The sequence below is a fragment of the Anomalospiza imberbis genome, unplaced genomic scaffold (genome assembly GCF_031753505.1).
Source record: "Anomalospiza imberbis isolate Cuckoo-Finch-1a 21T00152 unplaced genomic scaffold, ASM3175350v1 scaffold_66, whole genome shotgun sequence".
Classification (NCBI taxonomy): domain Eukaryota; kingdom Metazoa; phylum Chordata; class Aves; order Passeriformes; family Viduidae; genus Anomalospiza; species Anomalospiza imberbis.
The window spans coordinates 247,597-260,455 of record NW_027100273.1 but is presented as its reverse complement, the minus strand read 5'-3'; the positions used below and the strand labels follow the sequence as shown (position 1 = coordinate 260,455).

At 55.5% G+C, this 12,859-nt stretch overlaps 1 protein-coding gene across 2 annotated transcripts in view; it reads right to left on the bottom strand.

Annotated features, from left to right (window-relative positions):
• Window positions 1-1,506: 1,506 nt before the first annotated feature.
• The window catches only part of LOC137467515 (WD repeat-containing protein 7), a 43,967-nt gene continuing 32,614 nt past the window's right edge, over window positions 1,507-12,859 (bottom strand). For both annotated transcript variants that reach the window (XM_068178992.1, XM_068178993.1), the window contains 6 exons: window positions 12,489-12,638; window positions 12,078-12,160; window positions 10,236-10,335; window positions 5,029-5,133; window positions 3,904-4,107; window positions 1,507-1,564 (listed from right to left, as the gene is read on the bottom strand). In XM_068178992.1, the coding sequence (XP_068035093.1) occupies window positions 3,904-4,107; window positions 5,029-5,133; window positions 10,236-10,335; window positions 12,078-12,160; window positions 12,489-12,638 (642 nt within the window). In that variant the 3' untranslated portion in view covers window positions 1,507-1,564. The remainder of the gene's footprint in view (window positions 1,565-3,903; window positions 4,108-5,028; window positions 5,134-10,235; window positions 10,336-12,077; window positions 12,161-12,488; window positions 12,639-12,859) is intronic.

The following is a 12,859-nucleotide window of genomic DNA, read 5'->3' as shown; positions in this document are numbered from 1 at the left end:
AGCTGCCGCTGGAGGAGCAGAAGGGCCCTGGCTGCTCCGTGCGGGTATTTCACTGCCCCGAGCCGGGGCTGCAGCCAGGGAACCCAGCAATGGCTCGTGCGTGGGAACACAGCCAGGGCGAAGGCAGCAGGAAAAACGGCCCCAGCGCACACCGAGAGCAGGAGGGCACGGCTCCGGGTGTGCCCTGGGCTTCCACGGGCCATCACTGCCCTTGAAGGAGAAGGCAGCGAGCAGGGAGCTCCCCCTTTGCGTCTCCCCAGCCGTGGGGCTGGGGGGCAGCAGCAGCCCCTGGCTTGGGAATTCTCCAGTGCTCCGGGACCTTCGGTGCTGGCTGGGTGGAGGCTCCTGTGCCCAGACCCACCCTGAGGTGCCAGGTGTTAAACGCGACTCTGCTTCCCTCCCTCCCTCCCCGTGCTGCCGGAGCATCCCGGCCTTGTCACAACACATCCTCCACTTAGAGCTTGGAAGTGTCTCCCTCCTGGCTCCCAGCTACTGATTTTCCAAGGCTCTGCTCTGCCCTGCAGCTGAAGGAGAGGAGAGGAGAGGCTTCCGCAGGCACTGCCTCTGCCCAGTCCCTCCCTGGATCCCACCTGGCACTGCCGCCCCAGCCTGCAGGGAACAGAGGCTGAACACATCCACACAACTCCCGTGGGGCTTGCATTTGGACGCTGAGCAGGCAGTTCCCGACCTGCTCCGGAGCATGCCATGGCACAGGGGCTTCCTCTGCAGCCAACGGCGGCCGTGTCCCGAAAGCAGTGGACAGCCCAGATTCCAGCCCAGAGACAGTGCAGCACAGCCCTTTACTCACGGCAGTTAACTCCTGTGGCGGAACTCACCCCTGCTCAGGAGCCAGCCCGGCACAGCTGGGGTGCTCACCTGCACGGGGGAGAGCTGCCGAGGGACTGGGGACACGGCAGGGAACCAGGAGCCCTAATACCCTCCCAACCCAAACCATTGCAGGACTCGGCTCGCATTCCAAAGGGAATGGGAGAGGTTTGTTTAAGAGAGGCCGATTCCTGATGACTGGGCCAAGAACCATCAGCAGGAGACCACCGACACCCACGCAAACCGACGCGTTTCAGTCCAGCTTTATTCCACAAGCATATTTACACCAGGAATGTCAATCCACAGAGGGCAGGGAGCGCATTTGTGGAGAAGCAGACACTGGAACCATCACACGGTGACTTCATCACCCCCCGGACACCTCCACACGAGCAGGGACAAGGCCAAACAGCGTCAAGGACACGGAAAGCTCACAGCGGAACAGCGGGATCGGGAACAGCCCCTGGCACAGACCAACCTCCCAGCAGCTTGTGCTCACCGCTCCTCAGGGCCTGAGCCTCCTGCTCTGGAGCCCAATTGGAACAGCACATAGATATGGGGCTTCTGGGCTGCAAACCCCACCTGGGCACTGCACAGACAACCCACAGCACAGTAAAACACATTGATTTTCTCTTTCGGAGCCATGTGGAAAATGAATTCCCTCAGATTTGGGCTCCAAGTACCATTTTTAGCTTAGCAGGTAGCGGCAGCCTCAGGTCCGAGCTCTGCAGCCAAGGAAAAGCTGCACAAACAGAGATATTGAAATAAAAGGATTTGAGAGATTTTTTTCTCCTTCCCATGAGCAGAAACCAGAAAATTTCACACAAAATATTCCACAAAACCAGATATGTAAGAAGGAAACACAGTCACAGCGAGTGTCACACAGGAATATTCCTACTGAAGGAAATATTTCAGTACATCCAGTCAATAATTCATTTTTTCCATAATTTTGATAATTTTTCCATTCAAAATGGCCCCCTTTGTCCTTTATTTAAATAAATACTTGCACTGGTGGCAAAAACCACCTTTCTATATAAATACTGCTTTTTTCCAAGTCTGCCATTTAACAGGATTTTTAAATTATTTATTTACACGTGGACTATCATTTTTCCTTCCGGCCTGGGCACAGCAGCACTTCCAATCCCCTCAGAAAGGAGCCTTCACCCCTTGGGATCAGCACACAGGCCACAGCCCCCAAATTCCAGCCCCCATTCCCAGGCAGGTACCTGGCTCCGGGGGCAGCACCCACCAGCATTCCAGGGTCACCGGGAGCACGTCCATGTAAACACGAGCCTTTGCGGTAAACACTGAGATTCTGGGAGGCTCCGAAGGGAGAAGGGCTCGGGTGACATCCAGCGCGGAGGGGCCGGGCTCAGCCGGCCTCGGGAGGAGCTGCTCCTGATCCTGCTCTGCCGGAGCAGAGGCCCCCGGGCCCTCTTCCTCCTGGATGCACGGAAAAGCTGTCAGAGCCACCAGCCGGCCAGCAAAGACGGGGGGTGAGCCCCTCAGACCCCGGCAGGATTCCCTCAGATCCCGGCAGGATTCCCTCAGATCCCACTGAGCCCCTCAGACCCCGCTGAGCCCCTCAGATCCCAGCAGGATTCCCTCAGACCCCGACTGAGCCCCTCAGACCCCGGCAGGATTCCCTCAGACCCCGGCTGAGCCCCTCAGACCCCACTGAGCCCCTCAGACCCCGGCTGAGCCCCTCAGAGCCCACTGAGCCCCTCAGATCCCAGCAGGATTCCCTCAGACCCCGACTGAGCCCCTCAGACCCCGGCAGGATTCCCTCAGACCCCGGCAGGATTCCCTCAGCTCCCAGCTGAGCCCCTCAGACCCCACTGAGCCCCTCAGACCCCACTGAGCCCCTCAGACCCCGGCTGAGCCCCTCAGACCCCACTGAGCCCCTCAGACCCCGGCTGAGCCCCTCAGAGCCCACTGAGCCCCTCAGATCCCAGCAGGATTCCCTCAGACCCTGGCTGAGCCCCTCAGACCCTGGCAGGATTCCCTCAGACCCCGGCTGAGCCCCTCAGACCCCACTGAGCCCCTCAGACCCTGGCAGGATTCCCTCAGATCCCGGCAGGATTCCCTCAGCTCCCAGCTGAGCCCCTCAGACCCCACTGAGCCCCTCAGACCCCACTGAGCCCCTCAGACCCTGGCAGGATTCCCTCAGACCCCGGCAGGATTCCCTCATACCCCACTGAGCCCCTCAGACCCTGGCAGGATTCCCTCAGACCCTGCCTGAGCCCCTCAGACCCCACTGAGCCCCTCAGACCCTGGCTGAGCCCCTCAGACCCCGGCTGAGCCCCTCAGACCCCACTGAGCCCCTCAGACCCCGGCTGAGCCCCTCAGAGCCCACTGAGCCCCTCAGATCCCAGCAGGATTCCCTCAGACCCTGGCTGAGCCCCTCAGACCCCATTGAGCCCCTCAGACCCTGCCTGAGCCCCTCAGACCCCATTGAGCCCCTCAGACCCTGCCTGAGCCCCTCAGACCCCGGCTGAGCCCCTCAGAGCCCACTGAGCCCCTCAGATCCCAGCAGGATTCCCTCAGACCCTGGCTGAACCCCTCAGACCCTGGCAGGATTCCCTTAGATCCCGGCTGAGCCCCTCAGATCCCGGCTGAGCTCCTCAGAGCCCACTGAGCCCCTCAGATCCCAGCTGAGGCCCTCAGACCCTGGCAGGATTCCCTCAGACCCCAGCAGGATTCCCTCAGATCCCGGCTGAGCCCCTCAGACCCTGGCTGAGCCCCTCAGACCCCACTGAGCCCCTCAGACCCCACTGAGCCCCTCAGACCCCACTGAGCCCCTCAGACCCTGGCAGGATTCCCTCAGATCCCGGCTGAGCCCCTCAGACCCTGGCAGGATTACCTCAGCTCCCAGCTGAGCCCCTCAGACCCCACTGAGCCCCTCAGACTCCACTGAGCCCCTCAGAGCCCAGCAGGATTCCCTCAGACCCCGGCTGAGCCCCTCAGACCCCACTGAGCCCCTCAGACCCCACTGAGCCCCTCAGACCCCACTGGACCCTCCCGGGTTGCCCCCGGGCGATGCCCGGCGCGGTTCCGGTGTGGTTCCGGCGCCCGGCTCACCTAGACCATGAAGCGGTGCTCCTTGCCGTCGTGGGCCATGAGGATGATGTTGCGGTTGGAGGTCCAGATGAGCCGGGCCAGCCGGAGCGCGTTGTGGGAGCCGGGCGACGCCGGCTGCACCGGCGGCACCTGGTAGGTCTTGACGCAGCGCAGCTGGGGCGCGGAGTTGAGCATGCCGATGCTTCCCAGGAGAGAGGTGTTCATCTGCGGGGACAGCCCGGCTCAGCGGCTCCCGGAGGTCAGAGCTCCCGCACCCCGGACGCCGCCGGCAGCGGGGCTCGGGCGCCGCGGGTGCCGCCCAGCAAGAGGCCGCACTGCAGATCAGGGATGGTTTGGGTGGGAAGGGGCCTCGGAGCTCACCCAGTCCTGCCCACCCACCCCCGCGAGGTTCTCCAAGCCCTGCCTAACCTGGCCTTGGACACCTCCAGGGATCTGCCGGGTTCCACTCTTGGGAAAACAGGCTGGGCACTGCTGGTGCCAGCTCCAAACTCTGAACACTGAGACTCCCCAGGCCAGCCCCTCGGGACATCGCTCTCCTTCCCCCCACAGACACACGGCAAGCCTGGGATTTGTCCCCAGGAACCCTGGCAAACCCCGGGCTGTTTCAGTGCTGCTGCCGTGTCCTGAGCCCTGAGCAGTCCCTTGTCCCAGGCACCCTTCTGCCGGCTCTCCCCGGCAGCGGAGCGGTGTCAGGGGTGTAAATCACGGCACCCGGGCCCGGCAGCGTGCGAGCCCCGCTGACATTTTCACAATTTAAATCATCTTGAGTAATAACCCTTTTAGGATGACTAATGTTCCTGATTTTCCTGCATTAATAATCGTGCCAAACAGGACACGGAAGGGAAAAATCACCAGCGCGCGAGGTCACACTTGAGAACTACACGGAGGACACTTAACCCCGCACGCTGGGATGGGAGGGATTGCAAGGATCAGCTCATTCCACACCCCACCATGGGCAGGGTCACCTTCCACTGTCCAGGCTGCTCCAAGCCCCGTCCCGCCGTGCCTCCCCCTGCGCTGGGATCCTCCCGCGCTGGAGCCACTCAGTGTGTGCAATGCGGGGACGGAAGCCCAGGGGAGCTTGCCGCTGGCGTGGCACGCAGCAGGGCAGGGGCGCGTCCTCACCTGCCAGAAGCACAGGTGGCTGTCCGCGTTGGAGTACGTGGCCAGGTACCGGCCGTCGGGGGCAAACGCCACGGCAGTGATGGGCCCTTTGTGGCCATGGATGGTCTGGGAACGGCACAGAACAGCGATGTGGGACACCCAGGAGCTGGCAGCCCCAAAACAAGAGCCCCCCCGGAAATGGCTCCCCAGCGAGCTCCTCTCCCGCAGCAGCACCCCCAGAAAGGATCGCAAACCCAGGTCTGTATTAAATCCAAGATGCCACCCGATCTTCTCCTGGAACATCCCACTCCCTACTGGATCAGCGCTGGCAAAACCCCATTAGCAGAGCTCCTGTGCCCATCCCCGCGTTATTAAAAGCCCTGCTCAGTGTGTGCACCTGGAATGAGCCTGATATATTAAGAACCCATTAAGGTATAATTTATTCCTGGTGGAAAAGGTGAGTGAGCCCCAAATCTCTCTCTTTAATGGGATCCCCACAGTTAATTAGCTGATCCCACGTTTAGCCCCATCCCAGTCTTCAGCACTTAACAAGCATGGAATACTTGTCAATAAAATATGTTTAGGTGAGACAAAGGTAGAAATCAATAGAAGCAGCACACTTGTTGCTCTTTTTACTCCTGGAATACGTTCCAAGAAGTACAAATCCTTCAGGGAATCCGGCTGCTTTGTTATTTAAAGGAAGTGCTTCTCTAATTGATGCTAATCCTTTCCAGCCAGGATTTTTGTGGTCTTAGCTTGTGTTTTCCAGGAGGAAGTGAAGCAAAGATCACCGCTGCTGTTCCAAATACTGCAAGCTACCCCGTGCAGCTGCTCAGCTGTGTGAACACACAGTGGAAACTGGGAAAATCCGTGTGACACCAGTTTGGAAATGTCCTCATCCTGTCCCACAAGGACGGTGGGACTGAATGCAGCTGCTCTGTGCTCCTGGGAGCCTCCTGGCCCGGTGCACCTGCCCCCTGCACCACAGCACACACTCCAGCCATTCCAGCAACCCAGTTCCAAGTGCAGTGCTTGGGAAAGTCTCCACTGAGCTGCAGCGTTCCACGAAGGGTGATGGAAAAACCCACCCACACCGGATCGATTTTAGGTTAATAAATGCAGGGAAATGCACCTTTTAAATTGGAAATGCCCTCCTGGAGACACCCGCTAATACCCGATCCCCTGTGCTAGCTGGCATTTATCATTCCGAATGCCAGGGGTTCCTTCCATAAAGGGGCAAGCCCTGCTGGGCTGGAAAGCAGCAGCGGCCCTGCAGTGCCCAGCTGGGAACCCCCCAGGCAGTGCCAGGGAAGCGCCAGCTCCGAGCTCTGCACAGGACACGAGGCACCCCAGGACGGCACGGGACACCGAGCAGGAGGTGACTGGAACCCTTCCCGGATGAGCCTGGAGCCACGGAGGAGAGCCACGGACAAGGCAGAGGAGCAATGTTCCCTCCCAGAAGAAATCCCAGTTTTGGAAGCAATGGAATGGAAAGCTCTATTAGCCCACACCAGCTTCAGCACCTTTGATCGCTTGATTTCACAAATAAATAAACTGAAGAGAATCCCCTCCTCTGTCATTTCTGTGTTTAGAAAAGGCCTCTGGCCTATGCATTTGAGGTTACACGCAGGAATCCCCTCTTCTCTGAAATTCTGGGATGTGCTTTCCAGTGGCCAGGTTTCCCTGGGAATGCAGGAGTGGACTGCAGGACAAACACCTTTAAAGTGCTGTTTTCAAGAACAGCATCTTTTACTCTGAAATTAATTAAGCCAAGCCACGATTCATTCCAAATGGAATATTAAATCCTTTTCTGCCTTCCACATAAATCAAACTTCGCCAAGGCATCCAGGACTGAAATAAAATCAGCCCTGCACAATCCAATTAATGCTTGGATTGCTGGGATTTTAATTCTGGAAGGACCCGGGACCAAACATTATTGATTCCAGCCCACGCTTAAAAGTAGTTTTTGCTTTGAAATAAACCCTAAATAACTTATGTTTCTCTTTAATCTTCCGGTGCAAATGACCCAGGTTTTAGGTACAAAAATTACATGTATTTCTGAAATGCAGCTCTAAATATTTATGATGAATCCCAAGATTTAATCGATAGAAATGGAATATTTCAGAGTCCCTCCTTATAGACCCAAACATGGTCGTAAAGGAAAAGAAGATAATTAAAGATCCTGTACTGAGGAATTAATTGGGGGACTTTGGGCCAGACTCTGGTACTCAGCAAGAATTCACCTGGGAAAATATGAGTATTTTCCCATCACCCCAAAATCAACTATCAGGTATCCTAAAATCCAGTTACCTGCAACCTCTCCAGTCTGATTTTAGTGTTTGATATCAAACAGCATTTATAGCATCAGTATTTTCCTGTGTTCCCGCACCTTTAAGTGCAGGATTTTTAGCTGTGTGTTAATAATTCGGAATCTTATGCAAAATATTAATAAGTTGGTTGGAATTTAATATTATTTGAGTGCTTAACTGGGCAAACGGAGCTTGTGCTCAGCGATACCTTAATCCTGTTGCCTAATCCTTTGACTATTGTTATGCATTAATTACAGTTGCAATTATTATCCAAGGGGTTTCTTTTGGGATAAAAATTGCCATCGGCGCTCGATCCCGCGTGCTTGGCTCGGGCCGTGGCCGTGGGGTTTCAGGCTGGACCAACAAAGGGCACATTTCCAGGTGGAGCCACTGCTCTGGAACTGTTTTCCAATTCCCTGTGAAGCATCAATTATCTTTATCAAATCCCAGATCTCATCTCAGCCCCTGATCAAGATGGAGCCCCGCCGGAGCAGGACTGCAGTGAGGCCGGGGCCAGGGAAGAGCTGGGAGGGAAGGAAGGGATCAATAGTCATCATGGGATTGCTGCAGCTCAGGGGGTGCTGGGCAAGGTGCACATGGAAGCTCCACCGTCTTTTTGGGAAGCTGCTCGAGTTTAACCTTTGCCTCACCCGAGAGCCGGGGCCGTGCTCAAGGCACGGCGCACACGGGAGCGCTCCGAAGGCCGCAGGAATGGCCGCGGAGCCGTCCCACCGAACGGCCCCGGGGATGGAGCTCAGAACCAGCACTGCCCTGGGCTCCCGGCAGGCTCAGCCCCGGTGGCACTGGGGCCAGGATCTGGCTATTTCATGGCAGGAGCTCCCTGCGCTCCAGGATAAAAGCGGGATGAGGTAAAACACCAGGATAAGCTCATACACGAGCGCCATGGGGCACGCGGCTCCTCCCCAGCTGTGCAGGGCTCACATCTCCTGGGCGGGTGCTGCTCCACACATCACCCACCTGGGCAACCCTGGCACGGAGCCCCGACCTCCCGCCCACCCAGCCAGGAATTCCACGCATCTCAGGAGTTCAAAGAGCCTGCCCACAAAGCCACTGCTGCTCCAGCTGGGAAAGCATGCCACGGATTCCACAGCAAATGTTACAGCTCGTTATTTCCAAAATGATAACGGAGTTTAGCTAGCTCGTGGGGAATTCTCAACTTCAGAATGGAATTCCTGAAATCTCTGTGGGGGAATGGGTGAGTGGGAATATGGAGGGGGAATATGGAGCGGGAATGAGTGAGGGGAAATAGGGAGGAGGAATATGGAGCGGGAATGTGTGAGGGGAATATGGAGGAGCAATGACTGAGGGGGAATATGGAGGAGGAATATGGAGCAGGAACGTGTAGGGGGGAATATATGAGAGGGAATGAGTGAGGGGGTGTTGTAGGGGGAATCTGGAGGGGGAATATGTGAGGAGGAATACGGAGGAGCAATGACTGAGGGGGAATCTGGAGGAGGAATATGGTGCAGGAACGTGTGAGGGAGAATATGGAGCAGGAATGAGTGAGGGGGAATATGGAAGGGGAATATGGAGCAGGAATGAGTGAAGGGGAATATGTGAGAGAGAATATGTGAGAGGGAATATGTGAGAGGGAATATGTGAGGGGGAATATGTGAGGGGGAACATGGAGGGGGAATACGGAAAGCTGGTGGTGCTGTGAGGGACAGAAGCTGAGTGCAGGGCAGGGATGCCCCTTGGCATGGGGGACAAGCCTCTCTCCCAGCTGGCTCCTGGAGGGAAAAGCCCTCGCTGAGGACGAGCTGGCTCCCAGAGGCACAGAGCTCGCAGGCAGTTTATCAGGAGCGTCATGGAGACGGGTGAGAAAGCCGGAGCCATGGGCAGGAGCAGCCCCGGGTCAATAGCTCTGCTGTGGGAATAATCAGCAGCCAGCCCCGGGCTCTCTGGGAGCTGCCAGCAGCTGCAGGACAAATCAATAGCGGCATGGGAAGGGCACTGCCCGGCTCCAGCAACCCACGGAGCCAGCCGCGCCCTGCGCCACGTCGGGACAGCAGCAACACCCAGAGAGGGTTCATAAAGCCATTTCGAGGAGCAGGAGGAGAGAGAACCTGCTTCTGATACGGAGTTACGGAAAAATACATCCAATCTTTGCATTTGGAACAGTCACAATACAATCTACTAACACAGTACATTTTACTGAGGGGAAACCCCACCCTAGATAAATGCTGATTTATTTTGTTAAAAAAGGGGGATTTTTGATATCCATCATCCTATTGATCATTCCAAGTAATTTCTCAGTCAGTTCCTACAACCACCTTTCTTAAAAAATTTAAATTACCTGGAAGGGGAAAAACAAACCCAAAATGCTTTCCAGGATCCCAAAATTCCTCACAGGAAAGGAAATTAAAAACCTGAGCTTTTCTCCAATGACACAACTTTTTCAGCTGCACCATCCTCAAGTTATTCCATGTTTTTGAGCAGCCAGAAGACTCTGCAGTTGTGAGAAATTACGCGTGAAATCGGACTTGGAGGCAGGAATCTATATCCAATAGACGGTGCTGCCCCATAGTAATTTACCTGGAAAATTTCTATATCTCCTGAAAAACAATTAAACCTGAGAAGGACCTGTCCTAATCATCCTGGGAGCCCCTTTGGTCACCCCCAGCTCTGCTTTCCAAGGTTAATGTGGAAGATCATTAAGAAAAGCAAGGAACTGTGAGTATTCCCCAGCACAGAGTAAATAATTCCGAATTTCTGGGGCAAGAACCCCCAGACTGAGGTTTCCCTTACGAGTGGCAGGGACGGAGGCAGCAGGACTCGCTATCCGCGAGCCCCTCACTAAGCTGCCGGTCCCCGGGCTGTGGGCTGTCCGCAGTGCCCAGCGGCCGTGCGCCCCCACTGCCCCCAGGTGTGCTGCAGCCACGCCCAGCCCCTCCTCACCTGGCACTTGCCCGTGCGGATGTCGTAGAGCGCCACCGAGCCGTGGCGCGCTCCCACCGCGATGCGGTGGCTGCGCTCGTAGTAGCTCACCATGTAGAACCTGGGGGCAGCAACACGGGGAAACAAGGTGAGGCTGGCGGGGGAGACTCGCCTGGGACTCCACGGGGCAATTAACTAGGGCCGGAACTGAGAGCTGAGGTGAACATCCGCTCGCTGCCGGTTTAACACCTGGCATTCCACGAGAACAGCTGGCGGCTGGTATGTTACCATGGCATCTGACCAGATTGGCCCATCACACTGATTTACTTGGGAATAGTCTGTGGGATAGCCACCAAGTCCCTGGACGGCCACGGTGTATCCTCCCTGTGCTGGAACACCTCAGCAAAGCTGGAAGTCAAATGGTTAAGTGCCCATCCAACACCCCGCGTGACCGAGGGCATTCATTCCCCGTGAAAGTCAGACAGAAAGGAAGGGAAGTGGAGGGAGAAATAAGCAAACTCATCAATTTTTGATGGGCATAAGGAAAAAGGAATAGGGAAATTCGCCATCACACACTTTCTACTCCAGTAACACCCTTGGGGTAAAGCCTGCAATAGTCCTGAACACCCAGCGTGACCATGTGGCATTTAATGGAATGCCAGCAGCTGCAAAATCCAAGGAATTTCAACACTTTGAAACCCCTGAGACACTAAATCCGAATTGCAAATTCAAATCCTTGGGGATATCACTGTGCCTTATCACAGGGAGAGCAGACCTGTGGAAGTGCCAGCTGCATTCCGAATTAGGTTGGAATTTTGCAGCTAAATTTTCCTCTGCCAAAATCTGCCAGAAATACCTGGAATCAGTCTCAAAAACCATACTGCTGAGCATATTTAGGGCTTCAAACAACCCATCTTTCTGACTTCTCTCCCGGTTCCTGGGGATTCCCAGTGCCATAGCAACTGCTCACACGCAGGTACGAGACACGTCCCGCACTGCAGGACGGCAGCTGGGAAGAAAAGCAGGATGAAACACGGGGAATAGCCAATAAAGAATAAAAGAGAAGGAAGAAAATCCCCAGTGTTTGTGCAGGGAAAGCGGAAAGTGCAGCTCAGCTGCAGCTCTGCATGGGGCAGGGTGTATCCCTCCCCGAGGTGCTGGCTGTCCTTCCCCTCAGCCTGCTCTTCCCGCTCCCTTGATCCAAGGGTTTGGCACACGCGCACACGTTCCAGTACAGACTGAGGAACTGGATATCAAAGGGATTAACAATGGGATGCTGTACCGGTGCTTGCACCCGGAATCTCTCCGGAGACCTCCCCATTTGCTGCGACCTGGTGGCAATTTCCCTCGGGCTCCGCCACGCTGTCGCTGGGCGCTGGATCATTTTTACACTGGCTATAACCAGGAAATATGACCAGCAACTGCAGAGAACTTTAAAATACTGGATGGCTATAAATACACACAGGAATAGGGAGATTGGGCACTAATTCCCATTTATCCTTCCCTTTATGTTCTAAGGAAAGCCACTTAAAGCATCAGGAAGGAGGAAGATCATCTCCATCAGTATCCAACCTGGCAACAGGATAACTGTTCTTTCCGTGAAACTATTCAGTATTTTAATAGGTTATTAAATTAAAATGCAATGGCCGACAGGTGATTATTAGAATTTATCGGTCGGACCAGTTTAAGAGGGTGACTGGGCTATTTAGCTACGTTTAAAGATACTGGAAATGCTCCCATTTTATAAATCACCTTTTACTCTTGGTTGTGTCACCTAAAAGACTGTTTCACTCTTAATGAGGAAATATATCCTGCTGGTGATCCCATCATTTACTTCACAGTATTCCCAGAGGAAGAGCTCACCTGCAGATGGCTGGAAAACATTCCTGAAGACCCTTTTTCTTAACTAAAGATCCTTCCAGGCAGTACATGATGATGTCCATCACCTTGGAAACAAAAATTACCATCAGTTGACAACCTGTGTTTTATGCTGTATAATTAAGGTTCCGAAGGTCATCCCATTCCAAGCCCTGCCATGGGCAGGGACACTTTCCAGCAGATCAGATTGTTCCAAGCTGTGTCCACCCTGGCCTTGACCTTCTTTTGCTTGGGATATTTTCCCCAAGAGCATGATCTATTTAATGCGATTTAAAGTTTAAGAAATTAACTCAAAATAAAGCAAATCCTCTGCACTCCCGAAGCCCACACGAAAAGGAACTCCTGGAGCGCGGTCAGCCTCATCCCTGGCCCCGAGCCCAGCGCAGAGGGCCTCACCTCCACCAGCAGGTCCACGACGTCGGAGGGCATCTTGTCGATGAGGATCTCGATGACGCGCAGGATCTCGCCCTTGGCGCGGGCCAGCGTGCTGGTGTGGATGTTCTGCTGCGACTGCGTGTTGGCCGCCAGCGCCGTGTGCCGGTGCACCTGCAGGAGCGGGGACACGGGCAGCAGCGGGACCCGGGAGCGCTCCGGGATCAGCGAGGCCGGCCTCGAACACAGCACCATCTCCACGGTCACTGCTAAGCCCGTCCCTGAGCTCAGCTCAGCCCAGCTCAGCTCAGCTCAGCTCAGCCCAGCTCAGCCCAGCTCAGCCCAGCCCAGCCCAGCTCAGCCCAGCTCAGCCCAGCCCAGCTCAGCCCAGCTCA